At 35.5% G+C, this 24968-nt stretch overlaps 15 protein-coding genes and 2 non-coding genes across 17 annotated transcripts; 10 read left to right on the top strand and 7 right to left on the bottom strand.

Annotated features, from left to right (window-relative positions):
• Positions 1–23: 23 nt before the first annotated feature.
• On the top strand, positions 24–407 carry HYPBUDRAFT_5838 (uncharacterized protein; the record flags this gene model as incomplete). The annotated part of the gene is made up of 1 exon (XM_020223525.1): positions 24–407. One exon carries the CDS (start codon positions 24–26, stop codon positions 405–407), a length of 384 nt encoding a protein of 127 aa, XP_020077086.1.
• A 35-nt stretch (positions 408–442) lies between these two features.
• HYPBUDRAFT_107424 (uncharacterized protein) lies at positions 443–1195 on the bottom strand (the record flags this gene model as incomplete). The annotated part of the gene is made up of 1 exon (XM_020218552.1): positions 443–1195. The coding sequence occupies one exon, from the start codon at positions 1193–1195 to the stop codon at positions 443–445; it is 753 nt and encodes a 250-aa protein (XP_020077085.1).
• Positions 1196–1718: 523 nt separating this feature from the next.
• HYPBUDRAFT_106577 (uncharacterized protein) lies at positions 1719–3644 on the top strand (the record flags this gene model as incomplete). Its single annotated transcript, XM_020218496.1, has 1 exon — positions 1719–3644. One exon carries the CDS (start codon positions 1719–1721, stop codon positions 3642–3644), a length of 1926 nt encoding a protein of 641 aa, XP_020077084.1.
• Positions 3645–4129: 485 nt separating this feature from the next.
• HYPBUDRAFT_123191 (TauD/TfdA dioxygenase family protein) lies at positions 4130–5467 on the top strand (the record flags this gene model as incomplete). Its single annotated transcript, XM_020219303.1, has 1 exon — positions 4130–5467. One exon carries the CDS (start codon positions 4130–4132, stop codon positions 5381–5383), a length of 1254 nt encoding a protein of 417 aa, XP_020077083.1. The 3' UTR covers positions 5384–5467.
• A 968-nt stretch (positions 5468–6435) lies between these two features.
• On the top strand, positions 6436–6526 carry HYPBUDRAFT_t89. The gene has a single exon. It is a non-coding gene; the product is annotated as a tRNA-Met (tRNA).
• Positions 6527–6924: 398 nt separating this feature from the next.
• Positions 6925–9546, top strand: MPS1 (serine/threonine/tyrosine protein kinase; the record flags this gene model as incomplete). The annotated part of the gene is made up of 1 exon (XM_020223524.1): positions 6925–9546. The coding sequence occupies one exon, from the start codon at positions 6925–6927 to the stop codon at positions 9544–9546; it is 2622 nt and encodes an 873-aa protein (XP_020077082.1).
• Positions 9547–9953: 407 nt separating this feature from the next.
• ARP2 (actin-related protein 2) lies at positions 9954–11199 on the bottom strand (the record flags this gene model as incomplete). Its single annotated transcript, XM_020222232.1, has 2 exons — positions 9954–11113; positions 11181–11199. The coding sequence occupies 2 exons, from the start codon at positions 11197–11199 to the stop codon at positions 9954–9956; spliced, it is 1179 nt and encodes a 392-aa protein (XP_020077081.1).
• Positions 11200–11494: 295 nt separating this feature from the next.
• HYPBUDRAFT_138064 (tRNA 1-methyladenosine methyltransferase subunit) lies at positions 11495–12626 on the bottom strand (the record flags this gene model as incomplete). The annotated part of the gene is made up of 1 exon (XM_020219656.1): positions 11495–12626. Exon 1 carries the CDS (start codon positions 12572–12574, stop codon positions 11495–11497), a length of 1080 nt encoding a protein of 359 aa, XP_020077080.1. The 5' UTR covers positions 12575–12626.
• Positions 12627–13035: 409 nt separating this feature from the next.
• Positions 13036–13542, top strand: HYPBUDRAFT_108649 (uncharacterized protein; the record flags this gene model as incomplete). The annotated part of the gene is made up of 1 exon (XM_020218642.1): positions 13036–13542. One exon carries the CDS (start codon positions 13036–13038, stop codon positions 13540–13542), a length of 507 nt encoding a protein of 168 aa, XP_020077079.1.
• A 234-nt stretch (positions 13543–13776) lies between these two features.
• On the bottom strand, positions 13777–15376 carry HYPBUDRAFT_201314 (uncharacterized protein). Its single transcript, XM_020223014.1, has one exon. It carries the CDS (start codon positions 15200–15202, stop codon positions 13880–13882), a length of 1323 nt encoding a protein of 440 aa, XP_020077078.1. The 5' UTR covers positions 15203–15376; the 3' UTR covers positions 13777–13879.
• Positions 15377–15580: 204 nt separating this feature from the next.
• RPN7 (proteasome regulatory particle lid subunit) lies at positions 15581–16789 on the top strand (the record flags this gene model as incomplete). Its single annotated transcript, XM_020222231.1, has 1 exon — positions 15581–16789. One exon carries the CDS (start codon positions 15581–15583, stop codon positions 16787–16789), a length of 1209 nt encoding a protein of 402 aa, XP_020077077.1.
• A 137-nt stretch (positions 16790–16926) lies between these two features.
• On the bottom strand, positions 16927–17010 carry HYPBUDRAFT_t82. Its single transcript has one exon. It is a non-coding gene; the product is annotated as a tRNA-Leu (tRNA).
• A 1525-nt stretch (positions 17011–18535) lies between these two features.
• HYPBUDRAFT_107598 (uncharacterized protein) lies at positions 18536–19021 on the top strand (the record flags this gene model as incomplete). Its single annotated transcript, XM_020218565.1, has 1 exon — positions 18536–19021. One exon carries the CDS (start codon positions 18536–18538, stop codon positions 19019–19021), a length of 486 nt encoding a protein of 161 aa, XP_020077076.1.
• Positions 19022–19468: 447 nt separating this feature from the next.
• Positions 19469–20035, top strand: UBC8 (E2 ubiquitin-conjugating protein; the record flags this gene model as incomplete). The annotated part of the gene is made up of 1 exon (XM_020223523.1): positions 19469–20035. The coding sequence occupies one exon, from the start codon at positions 19469–19471 to the stop codon at positions 20033–20035; it is 567 nt and encodes a 188-aa protein (XP_020077075.1).
• Positions 20036–20255: 220 nt separating this feature from the next.
• HYPBUDRAFT_156708 (Glutamyl-tRNA amidotransferase subunit A (Glu-ADT subunit A)) lies at positions 20256–21998 on the bottom strand (the record flags this gene model as incomplete). Its single annotated transcript, XM_020222230.1, has 2 exons — positions 20256–21906; positions 21982–21998. The coding sequence occupies 2 exons, from the start codon at positions 21996–21998 to the stop codon at positions 20256–20258; spliced, it is 1668 nt and encodes a 555-aa protein (XP_020077074.1).
• A 447-nt stretch (positions 21999–22445) lies between these two features.
• Positions 22446–24005, top strand: UGA2 (Uga2p; the record flags this gene model as incomplete). The annotated part of the gene is made up of 1 exon (XM_020218494.1): positions 22446–24005. One exon carries the CDS (start codon positions 22446–22448, stop codon positions 24003–24005), a length of 1560 nt encoding a protein of 519 aa, XP_020077073.1.
• HYPBUDRAFT_152692 (uncharacterized protein) lies at positions 23845–24914 on the bottom strand. Its single transcript, XM_020221147.1, has one exon. It carries the CDS (start codon positions 24907–24909, stop codon positions 24064–24066), a length of 846 nt encoding a protein of 281 aa, XP_020077072.1. The 5' UTR covers positions 24910–24914; the 3' UTR covers positions 23845–24063.
• Between the last annotated feature and the right edge of the window lie 54 nt (positions 24915–24968).

Below are 24968 nucleotides of genomic sequence, written 5' to 3'. Positions count from 1 at the left end.
CAAGTATTGCCTTCGTAGGAGCAATGTTTATGCCCTTAGGTATATTCCTTTTTGGTTGGACAAGTAAAGCATCTATTCATTGGTTCCCGTCAATGGTTGGGGCTGCATGCTTTGGTTTTTCAGCCTATATGGGGTTTCAAACTTTAATGTCGTACTTAAGTCATTCTTTCAAAAGATACGTTGCTTCGGTTATGGCTGCTAATAACTTTTTCCGTTCTTTAATTGGTGGTTTGATCTGTTTAAGTGCTCATCCCCTTTATAATAACTTGAGTGCAAATAGTCCAAACTACCCCGTTGGCTGGGGTAGTACAATTCTTGGATTTATTGCAATTTTGTTAGCTTTGATCCCTTTGATTTTTTATTTCAACGGTCCTAAACTCAGAGCTAGGTCTAAATTTGCTAATTAATCTTTATTCATAGTTTCATTTTAATATATTCTTATTCATTTATATTCGGACTCTGATTGCTTACGTCTTTGCCAATATCTTTTCTTGTAGTCTTTTAGGTTTGATTCGGTGATTTTAGTCTCACATAACTCCTTTAATCTATTTAAAAGTTGAGTTTGTGGATTCTGAAACTCTGTAAAATGCTTCTTCACCTTTCCAGCAATTGGCTTTGTTCCAGTTGAAGCAGTTTCCGCTTCTGTATTCAATATCTCCCCGTTGATTGACTCCGGATCCTCCTCGTTACTACTACCACCTCTACGGTTTAATAAGTTTGCATAAAAACTCGATCCAGTATCATTATCTTCATTTTCTTCCTCACTATGGATCTGATCTTTTTGCAATTTATACTCGGCACTTTCAAAAACTTCCAAGTCAGAATTGGTTTTCACCAAGGCCCTCACTCGTTCTTCTTGTAATTTTGATTTCTGTTTTATATAATCAGATTCCCTTTGCTTCTTCGCTTCCAAAAGCTTCTTTATATATTTGGACCCAGTTTGATTTTTATTTTTTGATTTATCATCTTCCACTTCAGGTTCATCGAACTCAAGTGGATCCCCTTTCACTTCTTGAAGCTGCTCGTTGATTTTTTGTCTTTTCGCTTGAATAGACTTGGCGAAATCTTCTTCTTCTGAATCCTCTTCTGAATCTATTTCCTCCTTTCCTTGTCTTTGAAATGCATTTTGGGACCTTCTGTCCTCTGGTCTTCTCGAAACGCTAGTTTCATTTCTGCGTTTCAATTTGAACCCCATCTCGATTATTTAGGTCTTAATTAGTTCCACGGGCTTCAATGAACACGCCTTGTTTAGAAGTCTCGTTAATTACAGTCTATTTATCAAAATAAATACCCAATATTCTATTAAAAGGTCTTCTTCTTAGGCATTCTGATAGCGCACTTACATTTTTTTCTCCTTCGTTTAGTTTGAAAAAACTAAACGGAAGAAAAAAAAAAAGATTGTTCGAATCATGCTAACAATTTCGACAAAGGACGATTCTATATACCATTGACAGTTTTTCAGTATATGATCAAAAGCACATTTGGTCCAAGATAAGTCTGCTTGATACATAGAACACTCCTATAACTTTTTTTATCGATATTTAAGTGGGTTCTTATAGGAGTCTTTTTAAAGAAAAAAAACAATTTCTTTCAAGTTGTATATCTTTCAGGTATATCTGTGAAAGTTGGCTGTTATTAGCTAGAAAACGTCACAGGCTACAACGACATTGCATTTATTGGCTTGTTAATAGTTCACTATACGGAGGAGAGGACCAAAGATGAATGGATCAGGATTCGATTGGTTGAATATACCTTCATCAAATAATAGTGGAGCTGGTAGTCCGGCACCACCACCAGTTTCATTTGGGTATTCTAATTCAAATTCAGAATTGAGTACTCATAGCTCTAACAACGGTGGATCAGGGAATAATTATTATTTTGCTAATTCACTGGCTGATCACTTACCAAAATCAAAATCATATACTGAAACAAATAATCATTCGAGCAACAATCAGGTGAGTGGACATTCAAATGTGCAAATTGAAGATGATTCAAGTATACCTCTTTCATTGACGGCACAGGAATTGACATTGGAAGAAACGAAGACTTATATGAGATGGTATAGTGATATTTTAGCAAAGACCAATAGTCGAACCGTTTGTATGAATGATGTTTATCAGTTTCTAAATAATTTTAAATTACCTTCCGAATCTAAGGAAAAACTCAATAGAATATTTCATAAAATTTTAAATTCAATTAATATTGGAGAATTTTTTGCTTTATTAAGATTAGTTAGTCATGTTCTACAAGGATTAGATCCTTCAAGAAGACTTATTAAAGTACAAGCTCCAGTTCCAACCCCTCCATCAATTCTTTCAAAAAAGAGACAAAACGATGATAATGATTACGATGATGATGACGATAATGTACAATTTAATACAGAAAACAATCAAGCTAATGAGAAAAAACCACTTGACCTAGACAGTTTTACACAATTCATGTTAACTGGACAAAGACCAGGTGAAGTTAAGAAAAAGAAATCTAAAAAACTAAAATCAGTAAAATTCTCAGATCAAATAGTTACCGATATAAGGACTTCTGCAAATTCTCCAATCCCATCACCAGATCCTTCATCTCAGTCTATTGATTATTCTCTACCAATGGATCAATTGCTTCAAACTCTCTCAAATTCTGAAAATGGTGGTCAAAATAATAGACAATCAAATATAAATAGAGTTTCATCTCCTGATGAAGAAGAAAAACAAATTCTTAGAGATATGGAATCCCAGATTAATCATTTCCAAAATGTTCATTCTGTTGATACGGCTTCGATAGACGGTGTACCAGCCAACATCAATTTAGATAACACTCCAAATCAATACTTAAAACCTAACATGACCGGTCCAAATCAAATGTCTCAACATTATAATTCGCTAAACGATTCCAGGCAAGGAGAACCACTTTTGAAGCCAAATATGACTGGTCCAGCACAAATGTCTCAATATATTTCAGGTAATGTAAATGAATATTCTAGTAATCCTGATCAAAATGATTCTTCTCCTCTAAAACCAAATTTCACGGGTCCAATCGATATGGCTAAGATGTTTGCACCGTCAACCCCTGATGATAAAGGTAAGGATCAAAACCAACCGAAAATCAGTCTTCTGGCTTTTACAGATCAAATGACCGGCAATACAATGAGTAATACCCTTCAAAATTCAAAAGTCACGGATGAAGGCTCTCCTTCAAGATCACCTTCCTATAATAATAATAATAGACCATTACCCCCACCTCCAGTCCCCAATATGAGAAGAACTAGATCAATATCTACCCCCACACCTAGAGTATCATCACCACTATCGAGTAATAAGCTTTCAATTCCCAACACAAGTGGACCACCTGTACCTCCAAGATCACCTTTACAAAGCTCCTCCCCATTGCAAGAAGCCGCCGAAAAGCCCACGCCTCCTCCTCCTCCTCCATCAAGACGTAGAGGCGCCGGTAGATCAGTTTCCCCTGCACCACCGTTACCTCCGAAAGTAACGGTGAATAGCCCAGATCAACAAATGCCGGTCTCAAATCTGAATAATCCTTATTCCAATAATGAGCAATCCAGAAATGATAGCACTGCCAATATATTGGATGATTTGAAAGCATTGCAAGAGGAAGTCGACAAAATTAGAGATTTGACAGGTGGTTTCTAAGGCATCCGATTCTATATCGTCTTAAATAACCGATCCTTTGTGATTGCATGGTTCGGGCTCATATAAACTATTCAATAGAATTAAATTTTAAATACTTATAAATTATATAACGCTATTAAGGCATTTAATTGCACAATTAAATCATTTTTACAAATGAAACGTCCTGTTCGTACCTGTAAATCAATATCCAACCAATAAATCGCTTCTGTTCGACCGATTTTAGTCAAACCTGCATCCCATTCCAGTACAGGCCTTTTCCCTTGGGGTAATTTTTGATAAGGCATTAAAATAAAACTATGTATTGAAATTACGATTTTTTTACGCAGTTGATATTTCGCAACTGTGTTGATAAAAACTGTGGAACCGATTGCAAAGTATACAAGGGCCATCGTTACTCGTGACCCAAGGTACTCTGGTTTTGAATAGTATAAAAGGAGTAGAGTTTTAAGTGTTCAGAGTAAATTTTCTATTAAATTAAAAGGAAAATGAGTTATTATCATATCAAGGGAACGGAATTATCTATTCCACCAATTGCTGAAAAGATTCTTAAAAACAAGACCAGGGGGTTAGGAGCCGATGTCGACGAAGAAAGAAAGAAGGTTAAGTATCCTGAGTTTTTAGCTCACTATCAACCAGACGAAGAAGGTAAATACAAAAATGTTAAGAATGAAGACGGGGCTAAAAATGATAAAGGACATTTAGGTGATCCAACTTTTAAAAATTTATTTCCAGCAGATAAAAAGGTCACTACTAGAAATCTCTCTCCAGACTTTGGTACTGAAGTCGAAGGTATTCAACTTAGTGAATTAGATGAACAAGGTAAAAATGACTTGGCCCTTTACTTGGAAACAAGAGGGTTGGTAGTTTTTAGAGATCAAGATTTTAGAGATAAAGGTGGTGATTTTGCAGTCAATTTTGGTAAGCATTTTGGCCCTTTACACATTCACCCCATTAGTATTTCAGCGGAAAATAATCCGGAGCTATTAGTCACTTACAGACAGGGTGGAGACTCGAGTAGATACGATAAAGAGTTTTCTTCAAAAGGTGATACTACTGGCTGGCACAGTGATATCTCTTTTGAAGAATATCCAGCTTCTTTTTCTTTTTTTGTTGCTTTAGAGGTTCCTCCTTCCGGTGGTGATACGGTCTTTATTGATACAAGAGAGGCTTACAGAAGATTATCACCAGCTTATCAAAATTTTTTAGAAGGCTTGACTGCAATCCATTCTAATTATTTTCAAAACGTTTTAGGAAGACTCACTAATACAGTTGCAAAAATTAAAGAAGACTATTATACTGAGCATCCCTTGGTAAGAACTCATCCAGTTACTGGAGAAAAGAGTTTATTCTTTTCCAGAGGCTTTGTTCAAGGGATCAAAGGTTTGAAAGATAAAGAATCTGCGTCGGTTTTGAATTTCTTGGATCATCATCTTGCTACTAATCTTGACATTCAAGTTCGTGCTAATCATATTGGTGGTTCCAAATTGAACTCAAAATCAGTTATTGCTTGGGATAATCGGCTTGCTGTTCATAGTGCAACCCTTGACTATTTACGCAGTACCACCGAAAGACGTCACCATTATAGAATCACAGTCTTGGGCGAAAAACCTTACTTGGATAAATCAGAAGGTGAGTCTTCTAATGGACACGCTAATGGCCATTCTAATGGTCATTCTAACGGCTTGAAAGAACATCAGAATGGGGATGGGATTTCCAAGCTTAAGTTGGATGATGAGTGAAAATCCTGTTCGATGAGTTGATCTTAGCTGAACAGAAGTAGACTAAAAGATAGCTCTTCTTTGATATGTATTTGTGTATTTAAAAATGTTTTCAATCTTACTCGAAGTAGTAGACTTTTATCAGTTAACATTTTGATGAATAAAGAATGTTTTTAAAAAAAAAGGAGCAAAAAAGTAGCAACTGTCTTATGCGTCGAAGATACTGAATCCCTTGAGAATCTGCCGCTATTCCTTGTGGGTTGCATTGCATTGAGCATTAGAAATGATATAAAGGTATACGATTCAAACATGTGCCATAGATAAACTGCTCTGTTTTGCGGCATAGATTTTTGCAGCAGAAAAGTTTTTACTACCGTGTCAGACCACACATGCAAAGCAGTCTACAATGTAAGAGACCAATGAAAAAGATAACCAGAGCTAGAGAAAAACATAAGTAAATATGCTTTTGGAGTGAAAAGTTAGAGAAGAAAAATTGCAGTTGTTACTCTTCATTCTTCGAGATTTTAAGGGCCCTGAATCCTGAATCCGTAGATTTAGAATACCTATATATTTTGGGATAAAATCAAAGTGTACCATTCTAATCCTTACCTCTAATAACTACTTATGAACAAGCTAATTCAGTGCTTATGATATTACACCTGATAATTTTTACCCTGTTATTGTAGGCTTTAATAGCAAATTTTGCAAAAAGTTTGATTAAAACACTTTCCATCTTATATGATAATAACTATTAGCATTTGAGACTTGATCACCTTTGATTCTCTTGTATCTCTTTACTAATTTTAATACTAACCTGACATGGTCTTTTCGAGGGCATGTGTACTTTGAAATACATATTGAAAAAAAATATTTCTTATCATAACTTTCTTTTGCAACTAACTCAAGGTATCTCACTTTCTAAACCACAATCAAGGTTCCCTTTTGCAACTTTTAAAGTCCATAGCCGGTGATTTGAAGGGCTTTTGAAAGCGCTTTTCTAAAGCTCTCTCTTAAAGTCTTCAATATCTACCTCCTTTCTTGTAAATACCAATAGAAATCGAGTCCCATTAAGTGCTCCACTAGCTCAGTAGGCAGAGCGTCAGTCTCATAAGAAGTATTTCTTGTGCAATCTGAAGGTCGACAGTTCGAACCTGCCGTGGAGCATTTAATTTTTTTATTTACTCCCAAATTATGGGTGTACGGATGTGGTTTCTAAGAGCGAAATCTGTTTACAAAAAGAAAAAGTGAACGCGGTTGTTTTTGTTTTGGAATCCTTTCAATTTTTTGGATTTTTGAGAGAAGAGAAGTTCAATAATCAAAACAACGATACCATCTTTCAGTTCTTCTTTGGAAAAACGATATCTAATTGATCTAGCATCCAGCATCAGGAGTACTATCTTGTCGACCTCATTTCTTTTTTTGGCATAAACATTACCGAGAAAGCGGAACTGTATTTGAATATATAATTGAATTCCAGACTACCAATTTAATTAATCATTTACATCATTTCTAAATCAATCATATGATAACTATATTAATCGATCTTATTCATGAGTTGAAGAATGCATATTAACAATTTAACGCCCCCGAAAGGTTTACGTGATGGACCAGGAAACACAGTGAATGATTATCATAAAAAACATCATTTGATGGATGATGATGATACTTTTATGCCACCAGCGTTGAGTGCTTATAGTGTAGCGTTGTTGAGTGATAAGTCTAGTCCAAATAGCCAACATATATCGAAGCAACAAAAGCTATCAAATGATCATAAGTTTAATAGAACACCATCACAAATAACAGGGATTTATGAAATTGATTTCCCAGAGAATAATCATTCTAAAAATAATTTAAAGAATAAATTATCAGTGCATTTCAAAGATTCTCATTCATCTTCTCCGATAACGTCATCTCATTTTTTGTCAAATCATAATAGTAATAATAATTCAAATCATAGTTTACATCATCAATCAGATAAATCTCGTCATTCAAGCATAGACAATGTGTCTCATAATTCAATCAATGATATCCAGCTTAACAGCAATCATAACAACAATACATCTTTGCATAATTCATTTAATATGTCTAACAATAATTTTACTAATAACCATACACATAATACAACTACTGAAGATAATGATGATTTACTAGATGCTTCTTTGGAAAATTCAATTAAATTCCTGCAACCTATGACTTCTACAACTACTCCTGCTACTTCAAGATCTTCAACTGCTCCTAGGCCCACTTCCTCTGGGTCATCAAGTCAATATGGAAGTTTGAAAAGATCCCGGTTAGCAAGAAGACTTAGATCTTTGGGACCTCCTAAAAGAGCATCCCAAATTTCAGAGACTCCAAAATCAAACTCATCTTCAGATCAACCCCATAAACCGGTATTAAACGAAAATGCTGAAAGCATTGAAAATGATAAAAAGCTTTCAACCCCTCCTTTAGTTTCATCGAGATTCTCACCTAATTTAAAATCATCCCTGGTAAGTAAGTCGAATGGACATCCAGCTCAAAGCTTTCTAAGAGCTTTAGAAAAACTTCAATCTGAATCTCCAAGTCAAGATTTGTTTTCCGAACAAAAAGAGTTAGAAATTAGATCAAGAGTGGAAGAACAGAAAAAACTTAATGAGTTAGAACATCAACTATCTAAATCTAAAACCATTCAAAGTATTGATCTTGAATTTGAAAATTTAAATAGGAATGTTCCTGGAAGTCAAGGGAATGAACTTTTCCAATCCAAGAATAGTGATTTCCCAGTATACTCGGATTATAAAAGAAATAACAAGTTTGATAATAAGGTGTTCGAAAATAAAGAAAACTTGGTTCATAAGCTGAAACATCAATTTTCTACTGATTCTCTTATTTCAAATCAAAACCATGTTAGAGTTCCCCTCAATAATGTCCCCATTAATACGTTCAATGTCTTCAATGAAAATGACACTTTTAGAAAACCTAAAACTCCAAGGCCATCTAATGAGCACGTAAATGAATTAAATCCACCGACATCCCAACAACATATTGAAGCCCAACCACCTCGTCAGGAATCACAACAATTACCTCTCACTGCATCATCACATTCAACTAATTTTGGACCCTCTTCTGCTGTTCACAATCCTCCAGATGAAATAAAGAAAAGAAAATCTATAATAATAAATGGAAATCTGTATGAAAAATTAGAACTTTTAGGTAGAGGTGGTTCTTCAAAAGTCTATAAGGTAAAAGCTTTATTCAATAATAAACTCTACGCAATTAAAAAAGTGACATTTGATCAATTCGAAGAATCTTGTATAAAAGGCTTCAAGGGAGAAATAGATTTATTACTTAAGTTAAAAAACGCTGATCGAGTTGTAAAATTGGTTGATCATGCAATTGGTGAATCCTCAGTTTACCTTGTTATGGAATGTGGTGATATAGATTTAGCTCATGTCTTTCAAAATAAATTAGGTTCGAATCAGCTTCTCGATATAAATTTCATCAGGTTCCATTCCATCGAAATGTTGAAATGTGTACAGGCAGTTCATGAAGCTGAAATTGTTCACAGTGATTTGAAACCAGCTAATTTTTTATTTGTTAAAGGGATATTAAAGATCATTGATTTCGGTATTGCGAATGCAGTTCCAGATCATACTGCAAATATTTATCGTGAATCACAAATTGGGACTCCTAATTACATGGCACCCGAAGCTTTAACGGAAGTTAACCAATCTTTAACGATTCCTGAAGCCAGTGCAAGTGAACAATTAAGGACCTGGAAAGTTGGTAAGCCATCGGATGTTTGGTCTTGTGGCTGTATAATTTACCAAATGATTTATGGTAGACCTCCATACGCTGGGTATTCGGCTCAACAAAGAATAACTGCAATTATGAACCCTCAAATCAAAATCCAATACCCAAGTAAAGGTTTGGGTGGTATTAAAGTTCCCGTTAGTGCTATTGAGCTAATTCAAAAATGTTTAGAGAGAAATCCAAATGATAGATGGACAATAGAAGAGTGTTTAACGAGTGACTTCCTCAATCCAAAAGTTGTCAGTGAAACATTTGTTAGAGATCTTGTTCATCTGGCAGTTAATTTTGGATATAAAAACCATCAAAGTGGCACTAAACAAATTACTGACGAAGTCTATGATAAACTAGTTGATACTGTTTTAAAGCAGATTGAAGATTTGCATTATGCTTAACTTTTCTGTGAATTTTTGCCATACAATATAGATTTTTTCTAATTAGAAACTTTTCTTTCCTTTTTTACTTCTTTTTGCTTTAGATAAGCATACTTTAGATAATTGCATTAATGAAAAGACGATTTTTAGTTTCTTATGTAGGTCTACATAATTTTCTTTTAAGTAATATTGTAAGTATGAAAAAAAAAATAAAGAGAGTACTGAAATGAAGATTCGGAGTCAATAGAAAAAGAATATGAAAATAACTAAGCTTTTAGAGATTTTGTAGCAATCTATTTTGAGTAAAAGGAACTAAAGGTATAGTTTATTGCGTATGAAGATCAACTTTTATTAATCTTCACTATTATATTATACATTTTTGGTAATAGAGTACCAAGACTAAAGGATTTAGTTTTTTAACTTCATGATTAACGAGGGCCTAATTTTTCTAAAACACGAGCACCTTGCTCTTCCCATTCTTGTTTGGTAATCCACATATGTTCTTTATCGGACATAATATTAGCCAAGACTGCCCCACCAATGAAAACCATATGTCTTCTTCTTGGGGGATCTTCAATTCTAACTTTAAATTTATCTAATCTAGATGCATCGCCACGTAAGACTTTAGTTAACCATAATTGTTTTAATTCTTTTTCCAAACGGGAAGGTAAACCAGGATACATTGAAGAACCACCCGATAAAACAATTGCTTTGAACAAGGAAGTTCTAACATCAACATCTGCGGATTGGATAGTATTAAATAAAGTTTCACCGACCCCAGGTTGTTCAACATCAACTAAGTTTGGTTGGAATAAACATTCAGGAGCTTCAAATCTTTCGGAGCCAACTTTGATAATTCTACCATCAGGCAATTCATAGGATTCAACCAAGGTAGTGGTTTCTTGGGCTAGTTTTGTATCTAAATCTAAATCATAGGAAACATAACATAGTTTTTCTTTAATTTGACGAACAGTTTCAAAATCAGCGGTTCTATTGAATGCATAACCACGACGTAATAAAAGATTTATTAAATTTCTAGTAACATCTCTACCAGCGACATCCAATCTTCTGGTTAAATGATTTAAAACAACGGATTCATAAACTGGAACAATATGAGTAACCCCATCTCCAGAATCAACAACAACCCCAGAACTTAACCCTTGAGCGTATAATGCTAAAACGGCTTGAATGGCAACATAAACTCCACCAAATTGGTATTTTTCAAACATCACATCACACATAGTTTCTCTGTTTTTTAAAGGGTTCATTGGAGGTTCTGTTAATAAGATTTTTTCCCCTTGGGTTGGTATTTTCATTCGTTCATAAAAGGCATAATCCCATAAATGTTCCATATCTTCCCAATTCTTGATTATACCATTTTCCATAGGATAAGTTATTTGCAATAAAGATCTTACCTCACTTGCTTCTGAACCACACATAATATCCTTAATTTCAACATTGTCTGGAACCAAAAGATTTCTTTCTTCAGCTCTCAAAATCGGTCTACCAACAAGTGATGGGAATGTATGATCTGGGAAATTGGTACCTGCTCTACCAATCTTAACAAAACCAGTACCCTGATCAAGAACTATATCAAAGGTTAGTATCAATTGACTTTTACTAAAAGCAAAAAAAATTGTGATTTTAGCACATACCAATTGGCTGACCACTCATTTTCAATCTGTTTATTTGATTCTTAAATACAAAATTGCAATACTTTGGACCACAACAATAGCACTATCTCGAAGAATTGATGGATTACAAGCGATCAATCCAATTAAACTGCTGATTTATTATAACACCTGGAACTTTCCTAAGTTTTATCTACCAACTAAAGCTTTTTTCTGTTGTTCCAATCGGTCAGTCTATAAGTTATCGGTAGGTACACGTCCTGTTGTTTGGGTCTTTTGGTCTAAGCAACAATTTAGTTCTACAATACTAATATTATATGACATTAAATAAGAATATATTAACTGGATGGATTCATGTATGCAAAGGTCAAGTAGGAGGTATGGGTTTTGATTTCAGACTCGATTTTGGTGACTTGTCTCCAGTCGAAACGAGAGTCACCTTCCTTGACTCTAGTTCCTTTTCCAAAAGGATTGTATTCTTTTGGTTGCAAAGGTTTTTCAGTAAACGGTTCTGGGGTTTCGTCAGTGTCGACCTCATCTATTTTGCGTTTTGGCGGATTGACGTTACTGGCTCTTTTGCCTTCGATACCCATTTGTTTTCTGGATTGGATGTTTTTCAATCTTTTCACAACATCGTCTACCGACCTCACCATTTCTCTTCTGGCTTCCCATCTTCTTCCTTGCACTTCAACCATTTCTATATTGCTCCAGCCTTCGTCTTGTAAAGCCTTAACTGTCTTGTCTACTTGTTCAATGCAAGGAGAAAAACAACAGAGCCCAACACGCTTTTTATTGGTGATCACTGATTTTAAATTCTTAACTGCTATCCATGGAGAAGGTAAATCGAGGAATACGGCTTCTCCTTGAATTCCTCCTTCTTGGTCAAAACCTTGAGGAATGTTTTCCATATCAAATCCATCATTACAAACGTCTCTATGGGTGATCAAAGTATTTTGAGTGATGCCATGCTCTTCTAGTTCTCTTCTTGCTTCCAAGTATCTTGGTTCATGGAACTCATATGTGAACAAGCGACCATCTAACCCAATGGTTCTTGCAAATGAGTGGGTGAATGATGCTGAACCAGTTCCTGCTTCAATCACTCGACTCCCACTACAAACATTTAGTCTCTGGATAATATACGAAGAATCATGTGAGTAAACAATTTGAGTTCTATGCGGTAAGGAAATCGTCCAGAGCTCGGGTGACGGATGAAGTAAGTGGATGTACCCGTAATCGTTAATTCCTCCCATTTGTTGTCCGTATTTCATTCCAATCATCTTATCGTGGTCAAAATGACCGTATCTAGAATTTAATCGTTCGCCTCTTTTCACAGTAATAGGTTTGATTTGGTTTCGGCTTATAAACGCCAAAACCAAGTCTCCTTCCTCTATAACATCCTTATAGCCATAAAATGACATTCTAATCTTGCTTTCCTGGGAATATTCTAATTGTAAAAGTAGTTGAAAAATTGCAATTTTTCATATACGCTTTTTTTTTATCTCATCTCATCAATAAACCCGTGCATTTTCTCTAAAAATTGGACAAGCGATTTCCAAATTTACAGCTTGAATAGCCAATTGGACAATATTTGGTAGAATAGCTTCTTCGATAAGCTTTCTGTCGGTATTGGCAGGTTGCTTCACCTATAAACAGTACTCCGTAAGAGTTATACATAGCAAATTAGTCGTGTAAACACCCATACCTTTTGGAAAAAAATTTTGCGTGCGAGGAAATTGCCAAATTTTGCTTCAACTTGGGAGAGTTTTGACGTTGATATCAACAACAATACTCTTGATTGGATCTGTTATTAAGGAGAACTTCATTTGCACACTTGACAGAAGGCTGTACTTTTTTTCCATACGATATCAGATTTGAAAGAATGGCTTCAATACCTCAACAACAGCAAGCCTCGTCCGACCCAATGGGGTCCAATGCTGAAGATTTGTATTTGGAATCTTATGCTTTTACCACTGCTGCTGCTATTGTAGGTTCAGTTGATAGAAAAGTTTATGTTTTGTTGAGAGATGGAAGAAATTTATTTGGTATTTTAAGAACTTTTGACCAATTTGCCAATTTGGTTCTACAAGATACTATAGAGAGAATTTATCTTAATGACTCTCAAGTTGAATCAAAAGAGCCAAATAGATTTGGTGAAGCTTATAGAGGAGTTTTCTTGGTGAGAGGTGAAAACGTTGTTATGCTTGGTGAGTTGGATATCGATCAAGAAGATGATCATTTGGAATCTTTGCAACAAATTCCGTTTGAAGAAGCTGAAACTGAATTGAAATCTATTCATAAAGCTAAATTAAAAGAAGAAAAAATAAAAACTAAAAAACTTTTATCTAAAGGTCTTATTAATGATTTTGTTAAATCAGATTTATATTAATACTTTATTATTATGTTTGGTACTATATTATAACGGTTATGTGCTCATGTTACTGTATTTTAATCTCTTTTTTTTTCACTTTATTTCAAAGTTTAGCCTTTCTTTTTCAATTACTTAACTTGCTTATTTCGGGGAAATAATCAGTTTTTATATTATGATACTTACTTTTTTTTTTTTTTTTGCTTTTTTTGCCTTTTTTGGACTTTTTTTTTTGCAGTCACCATATAGATAAATATATTTACATCAAGTGTACATCAAGTGTATTCATATCAAGCGTCATATGTATTCATATCAAGCGTCATATGTATTCGTATTATCTTTTTGCTATATATGCTACTTAAAGTTTTGGGAAGTTTTTGTAATTCTCGAAAAATTGATCAGCTTCTTGATACTTCTTAGCATGGTATCTTCCTAATTGATTCAAATGAGCTTCGTCAGGTCCGTCAGCAATTCTTAATGTTCTTGCATGAGCGTACATTCTTGCTAACTCGACATCTTGAGAAACCCCTTCTGCACCAAAAACTTGAATAGCCCAATCTAAAATTTTGAGAATAGTTCTAGGAGTTTCAATTTTGGCCATAGCAATATCTTGTTGAGCCACTTTAGCATTGGATATATCAATTTTATGAGCAGCATTCAAAACTAATAAACGACAGGATTGAATATCAATTTTGTTTTGAGCAAAAGCATTAATAAATGACTCTCTTTGATTCATTGGCTTTCCAAAAATAATTCTATGATTGGCTCTTTGGTTTGCCCTTAATAATGCAAATTCACCTGCTCCAATTAATCTCATACAATGATGGATTCTACCTGGTCCTAAACGAGATTGAATTAATTCAAATCCCCTTCCTTCAGAAGCAAGAATAGCATTTGGAGTGTCTTCTGTTGGCACTTCATAGTCATCAAACATTACTTCACAATGACCGTGTGGAGCATCGTCGTATCCAAATACTGTCAATGGTCTAATTAATCTTGCTTTCCCAGAACTCAAAGCTTTCTTTGCATCTAATACCAAGACCGTATGATTCTTATAAGCTTCTTTACCAGATTTATCACTGGTTTTACACATTACTAACCAAACAGCACATCTTGGATCACCGGCACCAGAAGCAAACCATTTGACCCCATTCAAAACGTAATTCCCCTTTGAGTTCAATTTAGCAGACACCGATATATTCAAAGCATTGGAAGAGGAAGTACCCTTTTCAGTCATGAGAAAGGCAGAACGAATCTCCCCGTTAAGTAAAGGATGAAGCCACTTCTTCTTTTGATATTCAGTCCCAAATTTAGCGAAAAGCTCCATATTACCAGTATCTGGAGCATTTGTATTGGTAGCTTCTGGAGCTACAAATGACCTACCAAGGTATTGAGCCATCAATCCATATTCTAAATTAGTAAATCCCGGTCCTTCAGGGTAGTGATTCGACAAAAACATATTCCAAAGACCCAATTCACGAGCTTTCACCTTAAGCTTTTCGGTGATCTCTGGGGTCGATTTCCATCTTGTTGCTGGATCATCAGACATTTGCTTGAAATAAAGCTCATCTGCTGGCAAACAGTAATCATTCACAAAATCTTTGCATTTCTGAATTGCATCCAACCCTTTTGGTGAAATTTTATCTAAGAAAATAGCAGGAATATCCTCTTTAATCGACATTTTGTCAGTATAGTTTCGAAGAATTGAGTTATCCAAATGAATGGAAAGGGGATTCTCCGGATTTAAATATTTTTCAAATTATCCTTGACGGATGGAGATAACTCTGAAATCAAGTTTTGAACAGTTTTTTTGATCCAGAACTTTTCGGTTCTAACTGTACCCCGCAAAAATAGGTACGGGTTCTTCTTCTTTTTAATTTTGCAGTTTAACTTCTCCGGTTTGCATGTTGTTATTTTGCAGGTTTTGTTTTTATAAACTGCAAATGATACTCGCTAGACAAGAGGAGGGCAAATCGAAGTTGACCATCAAAAGTAACTTTTCGATATCAAGCTCTTATCCATTATAGACACGTTTAGACTTTGAAACGAAGCATCCATCATGAGTGAATTTGATTCTGATGTCCCAAAAATCCCTGATTATACTTTATCGGAAAAGCAATTCCTTTTATCAAAGAATCTTGATAACGCTGGCCACCGTGAAGAGTTAGTCAAAGAACTTCTTGAATCAATCAAAGAGAAAAAATTGGCACCATATTATAAATATTTGACATCTGAGTTACCCGAAATAGTGAAATTCGATCAAGCTTTGTATAGTTCATTAAAAAGTGAAAACGAAAAACAAATTGCTGAGTTGAATAAAAAGATTAAAGATGCAGAAGAGGATGATGAAACTAAAGATGAAATCTTACCTTCTACTATCCGACTTGCCGAGTACTACACTGAGATCATTGATAAGCAAAATGCTATTGCCACTTATAAAAAAGCTTTAGAATTGACTCAAAGCACTGGTTCTAAGATTGATATTTTATTGACTTTAGCTAGAATTGAATTTTTCTTCAATGATTATCCTGCAGTGGCCAAATACTTGGATCAAGTCAAGGCTCAAATCGACAAAGGTGGTGACTGGGAACGTCGTAACCGTTATAAAACTTATCATGGTATCTACTTGTTGGCTACAAGAAATTTTTCTGAGGCCGCTAAATTATTAATTGATTCCTTAGCAACTTTCACTTCCACTGAAATATGTTCTTATGAACAAGTTGCTCATTATTCTATTGTTGCCGGTGTATTATCCTTAGATAGAGTTGATCTTAAATCGAAGATTATCGATTCTCCAGAAATTTTATCCATTTATTCATCCACTTCATATTTGGAACCTTTAATCAATTTAACAAACTCTTTATACACTTGTCAATATAATTATTTTTTCCAATATTTATTGGAAACTCATGATAAATTGTTATTGACCAACAAATATTTAAACCAACATGCAAATTATTTCTTAAGGGAATTGAGATGTAAAGCATATGGTCAATTATTAGAAAGTTATAAATCCTTATCCTTAAAGTCAATGGCTAGAAATTTCAGTATTAGTGAGGAATTTTTGGATCAAGATTTATGTAAATTCATACCAAATAAAAAATTGAATTGTACCGTTGATAAAGTTAACGGTATCATCGAAACAAATAGACCTGATAATAAGAACAGCCAGTATCACTTATTGATTAAGCAAGGTGATAACTTATTGACCAAATTGCAAAAATACGGTGCCGCAGTTAAATTAAGTGGTGCTGAACGTGTTGCCTAATCACATAATTTCATATTAAAAGGTTTTTGTAAAATAAATATAAATAATCAGATTATTTTACTTGTAGATCTAACTAATTACACCGTCATAGCTAATATACTAGTGTCAGTAGAGGAAAAAAAATGCAAAAAAAATAATGAAGGATGCGAGGTTCGAACTCGCGCGGACAACTGTCCAGCAGATCTTAAGTCTGCCGCCTTAGACCACTCGGCCAACCCTCCATTTCATGGAAGCTGAAATAACATGGTTTTATATACTGGAACTTTTAAAATTAAATAAAATATTTGCAAAGAAAAAAAAACGTTCAAAGGGCTGTTTTTCTGGAATTACTTATCACCTGTTATTTGTATATTTCAAAAATTTTTAGCAACAGCTTTATTTCGAGCAAGATAGTCTTTCACAGAATTTTTTTTGCTCTTTTTTATGCCAAAACCCAGGTGATTCATTTGGCTGGGGATTAATTTGTTGACATCCACCTTATAATACCTCGATTGCCAATGGACATAAGTGCAATTTTTTGGCATTGCTTCCTTTGGTTCTCTATTTCAACAGCCCAAAACTTAGAGCCAAATTTGAATTTAGTAATTGACCTGCCTGGCCGTTTACTGATGGTAACAATAGATAAAAAATCAGGCTCATTATTGCTAATAAGCTTCTCTCCGTCTCACCTAACGGACCTTTTTTAGATTCCTAAAAGACAATACGATCATGGATCTAAACGATGGAAAAAATTTCTACAAAAGCAATCACTTCAACAGAAAATAGCACTGGAAGTTAAATCGCAAAGCCCTACTGGATATAAGTAGAATCTCTAAGGATTCAAAATGATTCAAAACACTCCAGAACAATGGTGAAAAGAACGTTATACTAAATATCCTGATAATGGAATCATTTCAAATTGTTATCCAGATTACATACAATCTGCGTCATCCAAGCCCAGAATAGAGTAATATAAGAAGATTTACAAGGCATTCCCAGCCTTCAACGCTTACAATACCTCGACCTTAGTTATACAAAATCATGACTATGTACTTTTTAACTGAAATCGAGAAAGACGAGTGTTGGCTACTGCTCAATTCTTCCAACTGATTATTTGGGTGCGACTTTTGGAGATCAAAGTAAAAAAACTGCAAAAATCTAAAAAATCTTCTCAGTTGAATAACCCTGATTGATACGGCTATCCTTTCAAATAGCATTGAATGAACCCCACCTTTGAGATGAAGGACTGACACCTCGAAGCACTGTTTCGAAGGTGGCAAACCTTTATTTGAGTAATGAACCAAAATCACCCAATCCCCAATGTAGACGAGAACAGCATATGATTCAGGATGCTCATTGACTTTAGTTTCGATCGTTTACTCCTTGAGTGAATGGTTGCCAAAAAATTACCAAAAAGATAAATACAGACATGTGAAACTTGCACGCAGATTCGAATCCATTGCAACTGCTGATGTCAGTAAGCGACGGGTGAAAGCAACATAAAATAACCACGCTTATTTGAAGTATAACGAATGTTACAAGCACGGAAAAACCCAAAACCCAAAGAACAAAAGAAGAAAATAACAAAAGCTTCAAGCTTTGAGCCAAGGCATGTGAAAAGGTGTTTTTCTTAAGCCAGACAATTCAGTTGATCTAAAAAGGCTGCAACAATTACTGGCCTGACCCAAGAGGAATCAATTTGGAATCATATAAATATCACACCAATTTACTCAAAAAAATCTTTATAGAGAACAATTTCAAAGAAAGATGGCAAAAAAAACAAGAGAAGAGTTAATTGAAGATTTTCAATCAGAATTGATTGATTTAGTTTCCATGACAATTGAAGTCGAGGGATATTCCAAGTCTTTAGAGTATCACCCTGAGATGGAAGATTTGCCGCAAAGATTGCATTTCATCCTTCCCGAATACTCTACATACTATCTAATAATTACTTACAAAGTGAAAAGCAGAGCATTAAAGAAACTCACTTATTCTCAAGTAGTTAAGAAACATGGCATTCCTTTTGCATCAAGAGACTTGCACATGAATGATCATGCTGAGGTTAACACTGAAGAAAAACCAACTCATCTGGTCCGCTTCCCTCCCGATAAATTACCCGGTGGTCGTTTAATCAGAGGTACTTATCCTGCCCATTCCAAATTCTATGAAGAGGGTAAGACAATTTTCAGTTGTGATTGGCTAATTGAAGTTGTCAAAAAGGACGAGCAACCAAGAATTGGTGGTTTCAACTAATGAATGTTTAACGAATAACCACATTTGACCTAACTTCCCTTTTAATCTCCCTCTCTCTCTTATCTATATGTTCAATATATATGTATATTTCATTGTCATAGTTCGTATAGGTCACATGCCGTCTATCTCTGTCTCTCCATTTTTTTTTTGCACCCTTACACCAGTTCTACCTAATCAGGGCGCGGATGACTATATATTTGCCCTTATTAATTTGTTACAGCAACATATTATCAGATAACCACAATTGTATTATCTGATTCTTCTTTAGTTTAGTCGACTGATTAACTACTTTTGATACCTCAGCTTGTCGAATCGTTGAGAGATTGACAAGAAGTGCTTGCATTTAACTATATTTCCCCCATCCCCCGGTGCAGTGGTTTGATCTTTTTGATAAGCTTATCGAACTGAGAGTATTGGGATTTAGTATTTTGATTACGAAAAACAACCATGAGTTCTTCCAAAAGACGGATTGAAAAGGATGTTATGGATCTTATGATGAGTGACCATGAGGTTAGTCTCATAGAAGATTCCATCCAACAATTTTTTGTTTTATTTAATGGTCCAAAAGATACCCCTTATTCCGGAGGAGTTTGGAAAGTTCGAGTTGAATTACCAGATCAATATCCATTAAAATCTCCGTCCATTGGATTCATCAACAAAATATACCACCCTAATATCGACGAAACGTCTGGGTCGGTTTGTCTCGATGTTATAAACCAAACCTGGTCCCCTATGTTTGGTTTATTAAACATATTTGAGAACTTTTTACCCCATTTACTTAGATATGCTAACCCAAGCGATCCTTTGAACACCGAGGCTTCCAATTTAATGAATAAAGACGAAAAAAGATATACTGAAACAGTTAAGAAATATGTCAATCAATATGCTAAGAACATTCTGATCGACGAAGATGACGAAGCCGAAAATAATGAAGCCAATGATGAAGATGATGAACTTAGTGATGTAGGAAGCTTATCTAGTGACGATGATGAAGATGAAGGCGATGATCAATGACTTTTTTGGTCCAAACTATTTATGAATATTACCGATTTTTCTTTTTTTCTTTATATATAACAACACTTGAACAAATGGAGTTTATCTAGTTTCATTTCCTTATCAAATTTTCAATTGAACCGGGTATTACCAGTCCATTGCATTTACTTATCCGATTACAGTTATAGTCATATAATATCTACATATGTAATAGAATAACTTACTTTAAAACTCGTGTAGTTTATATAACGGGAACGTTTTTAGATAAATATTCGTAATATTTCGGCGTTGGTCTATGCTTCAATAAATCTTCAATTGCAGAAGCATACTTTATTAAATCTGGCTCACCCCAAGCTGTTTGCATAATACCTAGTCCATATGGCATTCCGTCTTGGTCAACGTCAACCGGAATCGTTACCATGGGATATCCTGCTTTGGCGGCTTGCTGGTATGTTATGCCATGACTTGATGGTACGAGTAATCCATCAAGCTGGAAATTCTCTCCGGTATTTGAATCAGTATAATTAAGAGCATAATCAATTCCCTCATCTCGAGAGGTCCTATGAACAAATTCAATTGCCTGGTAATACGTTTCATTTTTGATTCCTCCCCATTCCAAAGAAGCTAAAAACCCATCTTGGCCTGATTCAAAAGCAGGATGTGTTCCGGGATTACCACCTTCCGTTCCATCATTGGCATAATTATAATCAACCAAATCCTGCAAAGTTCTCATTTGGGTGTTTTCAAGTTCCGATAAATAGCTTTCAATATTATTATAAAAATCAACTTTTACTATAGTATACTCCGACTCATTAACTCTACCGAGTTTCCAATCCCAGCCATCATCGGATATTACATCTAAATTACCAAAATTAGTATTGTTATAAATAGTAGCTCCAGCTTGTTCTAACCTTTTAATGGTTTCTAGTAATCTTTCCACCATACTTTCATCTGCATATGACCATAACTTCTCCCATGGAAGGCCAAATCTGGCTCCTTTCAAAGCTGATTGGTCGGATAAAAACTTCAAGTAATCACCATCTGGTGGAGTCTTCCCGGTCTGAGCAAAAGTATAATTATCTCTTTCATCAACACCAAACATGTGCTGAAGAACATAAACTGCATCTCTAACCGTCCTAGCCATAGGTCCTGTTGTATCCTGGTGTTCGGATTCTGGTATCACCCCATTACGAGAGGTTAAACCTACAGTTGGTTTGAAACCAACAATCCCATTCAATACAGATGGAGATATAATACTACCATCAGTCTCGGTACCTAACGAGAACATAATCATATTAGCTGCAGCACTCCCTCCGCTACCAGTAGAGCTTCCACCGCTTATCTTGGTCAAATTATAGGGCGATCTTGCTTGTCCCCCAACAGCTGAATAGCCTTCACTATAGTCACTTGATCTCATATCAGCCCATTCAGATAACGTAGCATGTCCAAACAAAACAGCTCCTGCTTCTCTTAATTTATGTACTACGAAGCTATCTCTAGGTACAACATTACCCAACAAGGCATTAGATCCACACGTAGTTTGCATCTTATCTTTGGTAGCAAAATTATCCTTGACTATAAACGGTATACCATGTAAGGGTCCTCTAACTATACCCTGCTCGCGTTCTTCATCCATGCTAGCACTAATGGAGAACATATCTGGATTTAGCTGTTGAATGCCATTGACAAAATCATTAATCTGGAAATATCTCTCGAGGTAACAATGAACTAGGTCGACACTGGTCAAAGTCTTATTTTCCATGTACAACTGCAATTCGTCGATGGTGGCCTCTTCTAATACTATACCTCGACATAAAGGCATAGGAAAGAGATCAGAGGATTGGGTCTGTGGGAAGCTAAATTCAGAATCATTTAATTCCTGAGATTGAATGCTGTTATTCAATACTGTTAGCCTAATATCAGGCTTGATTACCAGAGCTAAAGCTGGAACCAAAAAAATTATAAACACAAGCTCAAAAAACATGATTCCAATGCTCAACCAAACAGAATCCCGCGATGTGATTTTCAGCTTACTTTATAGTTTTTTGCAATTAAACTTTGGTTGAGATCTAAAGCTTATCACAACGTAATGAAACCGATGCGAAATAAACTTCCACCTTTCTCTTTTGATAAGATATGCGGAATACTAAACCGATTTCAGGGACAAGGATGGACAACCCGGTATAGCATGTCACCACAGGTAGATCAGTGATCAATGCATCGGTCCCCAATATCCTCTTCAACTCCATTTCACCAAAAGGAAATGTTGATCCATAATAGAAATAGGTGCAAAAGAATTCGAGACAGAGTGTGCACCTTACAAAAACCTATTTTTCAAATGGTATTGGGGCTGATCGGGTAGCAAAGCAAGTGAATAAGTGTTTCAAGAAGTCTACTTATTCATCCAATTGAATACTACAAAACACTGAAGATGATAAAAAGTAGCTCAATTCGTCTTTTGAGCCTAAAGCTGGCTAATTTCCCTAAATCCTATTCCACTTACAAAGCACTGCAAGTATTGCAGAACCTAAAGAATCCCGAGTTATTGAAAACAGGTGGATTTATAAATGGTGAATGGATAACAAGTAAGAACACTTTTGAAGTTACTGATCCGGCTTTGTATCCCAAGCCTGAATCGAAGCTTGCCGATGTGTCGTCCTTTTCTGTAAGTGATTATAACATTGCAATTGAAGCGGCTTCAGAATCATTCTATGAATTCCGAAAGACAACGGGTAGATATAGAGCTGAATTATTGAGCAATCTTTATCGTCTAATGAAGGAAAATCAAGAAGATTTAGCTAAAATCATTGTGCTTGAAAATGGGAAGCCTTATGCTGATGCATTTGGTGAGATAACCTACGCTGCTTCTTTCTTTCAATGGTTTTCAGAAGAATCTGCCAGAGTCAATGGCGATATTATCCCTTCTGCAAATGCAACAAGTAAGATTTTGGCTTTGCGTCAACCGATTGGACCCTGTGGTATTATTACTCCTTGGAACTTCCCTTCCGCTATGATTACTAGGAAGCTTGGTGCCGCTGTTGCCGCTGGTTGCACAACTGTAATTAAACCTGCTTCTGAAACTCCATTGAGTGCTTTAGCTTTGGCCCATCTTTCTGAGAAAGCCGGTTTTCCTAAAGGGGTTGTTAATGTATTACCAAGCGCAACCTCTGCCGAGGTTGGTAAGATTCTCTGTGAACATCCTTTAATTAAGAAAGTGTCTTCTACTGGATCTACTGGAGTTGGAAAGTTATTGATGGCCCAGTCGAGCTCAACCTTGAAGAAGCTTTCGTTCGAATTAGGTGGTAACGCCCCTTTTATAGTTTTCGAAGATGCTGATCTTGATAAGGCTGTCGATGGAGCAATTGCTTCCAAGTTCCGCAGCAGTGGTCAAACTTGTATCTGCGCTAATAGGCTTTTTATCCACGACTCTTTGTATGATGAATTTGTTAAAAAGTTTGTTGATAAGTTATCCAAAACTACTTTAGGATTTGGATTAGATGAGAAAACAACACACGGTCCAGTGATCCATGAGAAATCCATGTCTAAAGTTAGATCGCATATTGAAAATGCTGTTGAGAAAGGTGCCAAACTCCTATTAGGTGGAAAAAGACGTGAAGATATTGGTGAAAATTTTCACGAACTTACTGTCCTTGGTGATGTCACCCCTAAAATGAAGATTTTTCACGAGGAAACCTTTGGTCCCGTGGCACCTTTGACTAGATTTAGTTCTGATGAAGAGGCTCTTTCTTTGGCCAATGATACAGAAGTTGGATTAGCAGGCTACTTTTATTCTTCTGATATATCCAAAATCTTCAAAGTTGCGGAAAATTTAGAAGTTGGTATGATTGGTGTCAATACTGGTGCCATTTCCGAAGCAGCTATGCCATTTGGTGGTGTCAAAGAAAGTGGATTTGGAAGGGAAGGTTCAAAGTTTGGTATCGAAGATTATACTATCGTAAAAAGTGTTGTATTGGGTGGTTTGGAGAACTAAAGATAATTATTATTTAATATACATATTTTATACAAACGAAAATCATTGTAGTTATAAATCATTCTGGTGACTGGTTTTCAGATGTTTGATCGGTTATCTCACCTTCCAATTGACCAAGGGGAAACAGCTGAGCCGTTTCTTGGACGAGTGTTTCATTAAGCAAAGCGGTATGATCTTGTACGAGCAGAGAGTCACCAGGAATATCAGATTCTCCAGTTACCTGTGGTAATTCAAAGTTTTCTCCACCTTGGCTCAGTTCTTGAATTGGAGCAGGTTCATCCTGGACTCCCGCGTCTTGAGTACTTGCCAATTCTTCTTTTCTTCTTTCATAAGGTGTCATATCAATATTCTGCACATCTTCAAATCTATCAATTTTGATCCTTTGTAAATCAAGTTTTTTCACGAATTCAAAGTCACTTCGATTAAAATTTAAAGTGACATCTGGCTTCTCGCTTTTATAATAATCGATAACTTTAGGACCATAACTCTCAGGGAGTTGTTTCCCTTTTAATTCATCATCTAAAAGCGAGTTTAAAAATTCAACTTTTTCGTCAGTTGAGTGATTTCTAATACCACTGGATTCTTTTGCTGTACGTACTTCATTCTTTAACTTTTCTATCAGTTCCGGAGTGACATAGTCTTTTTCTGTTATTCTCATGGGCTTAAATTCTTCATCCTTAATCAATGCATTACGGACTAAGTCTAGTCTTTCAATATACTTCAGCCCAAATATCGATTTATAAGTGACTGCTTTAAAATTACCGCCAACCAAGTCACCACTGTATATGGAATATACTGGAGCATAAGATGCTCCTTCTATTGACTTCTCAGGATACTTAGCGGCAGGAACCGTGTAATGTCCTGATTTGTTCGATATCTTTTGTCTTTTATTGTGTTGAGACATTCTATGATTCATCCTTGATGGTTAGTGATTTGCAGACTTTTATTTACTTTCATTTCAAA

This window comes from Hyphopichia burtonii, assembly GCF_001661395.1.
Source record: "Hyphopichia burtonii NRRL Y-1933 unplaced genomic scaffold HYPBUscaffold_3, whole genome shotgun sequence".
NCBI lineage: Eukaryota > Fungi > Ascomycota > Pichiomycetes > Serinales > Debaryomycetaceae > Hyphopichia > Hyphopichia burtonii.
This window is presented reverse-complemented; position numbering and strand designations above follow the sequence as displayed.

What these genes read in the sequence shown, in the direction of transcription:
- HYPBUDRAFT_201314 (XM_020223014.1), bottom strand. Translation starts at nt 15,202, where the DNA reads ATGTCGATTAAAGAGGATATTCCTGCTATTTTCTTAGATAAAATTTCA.
- HYPBUDRAFT_152692 (XM_020221147.1), bottom strand. Translation starts at nt 24,909, where the DNA reads ATGTCTCAACACAATAAAAGACAAAAGATATCGAACAAATCAGGACAT.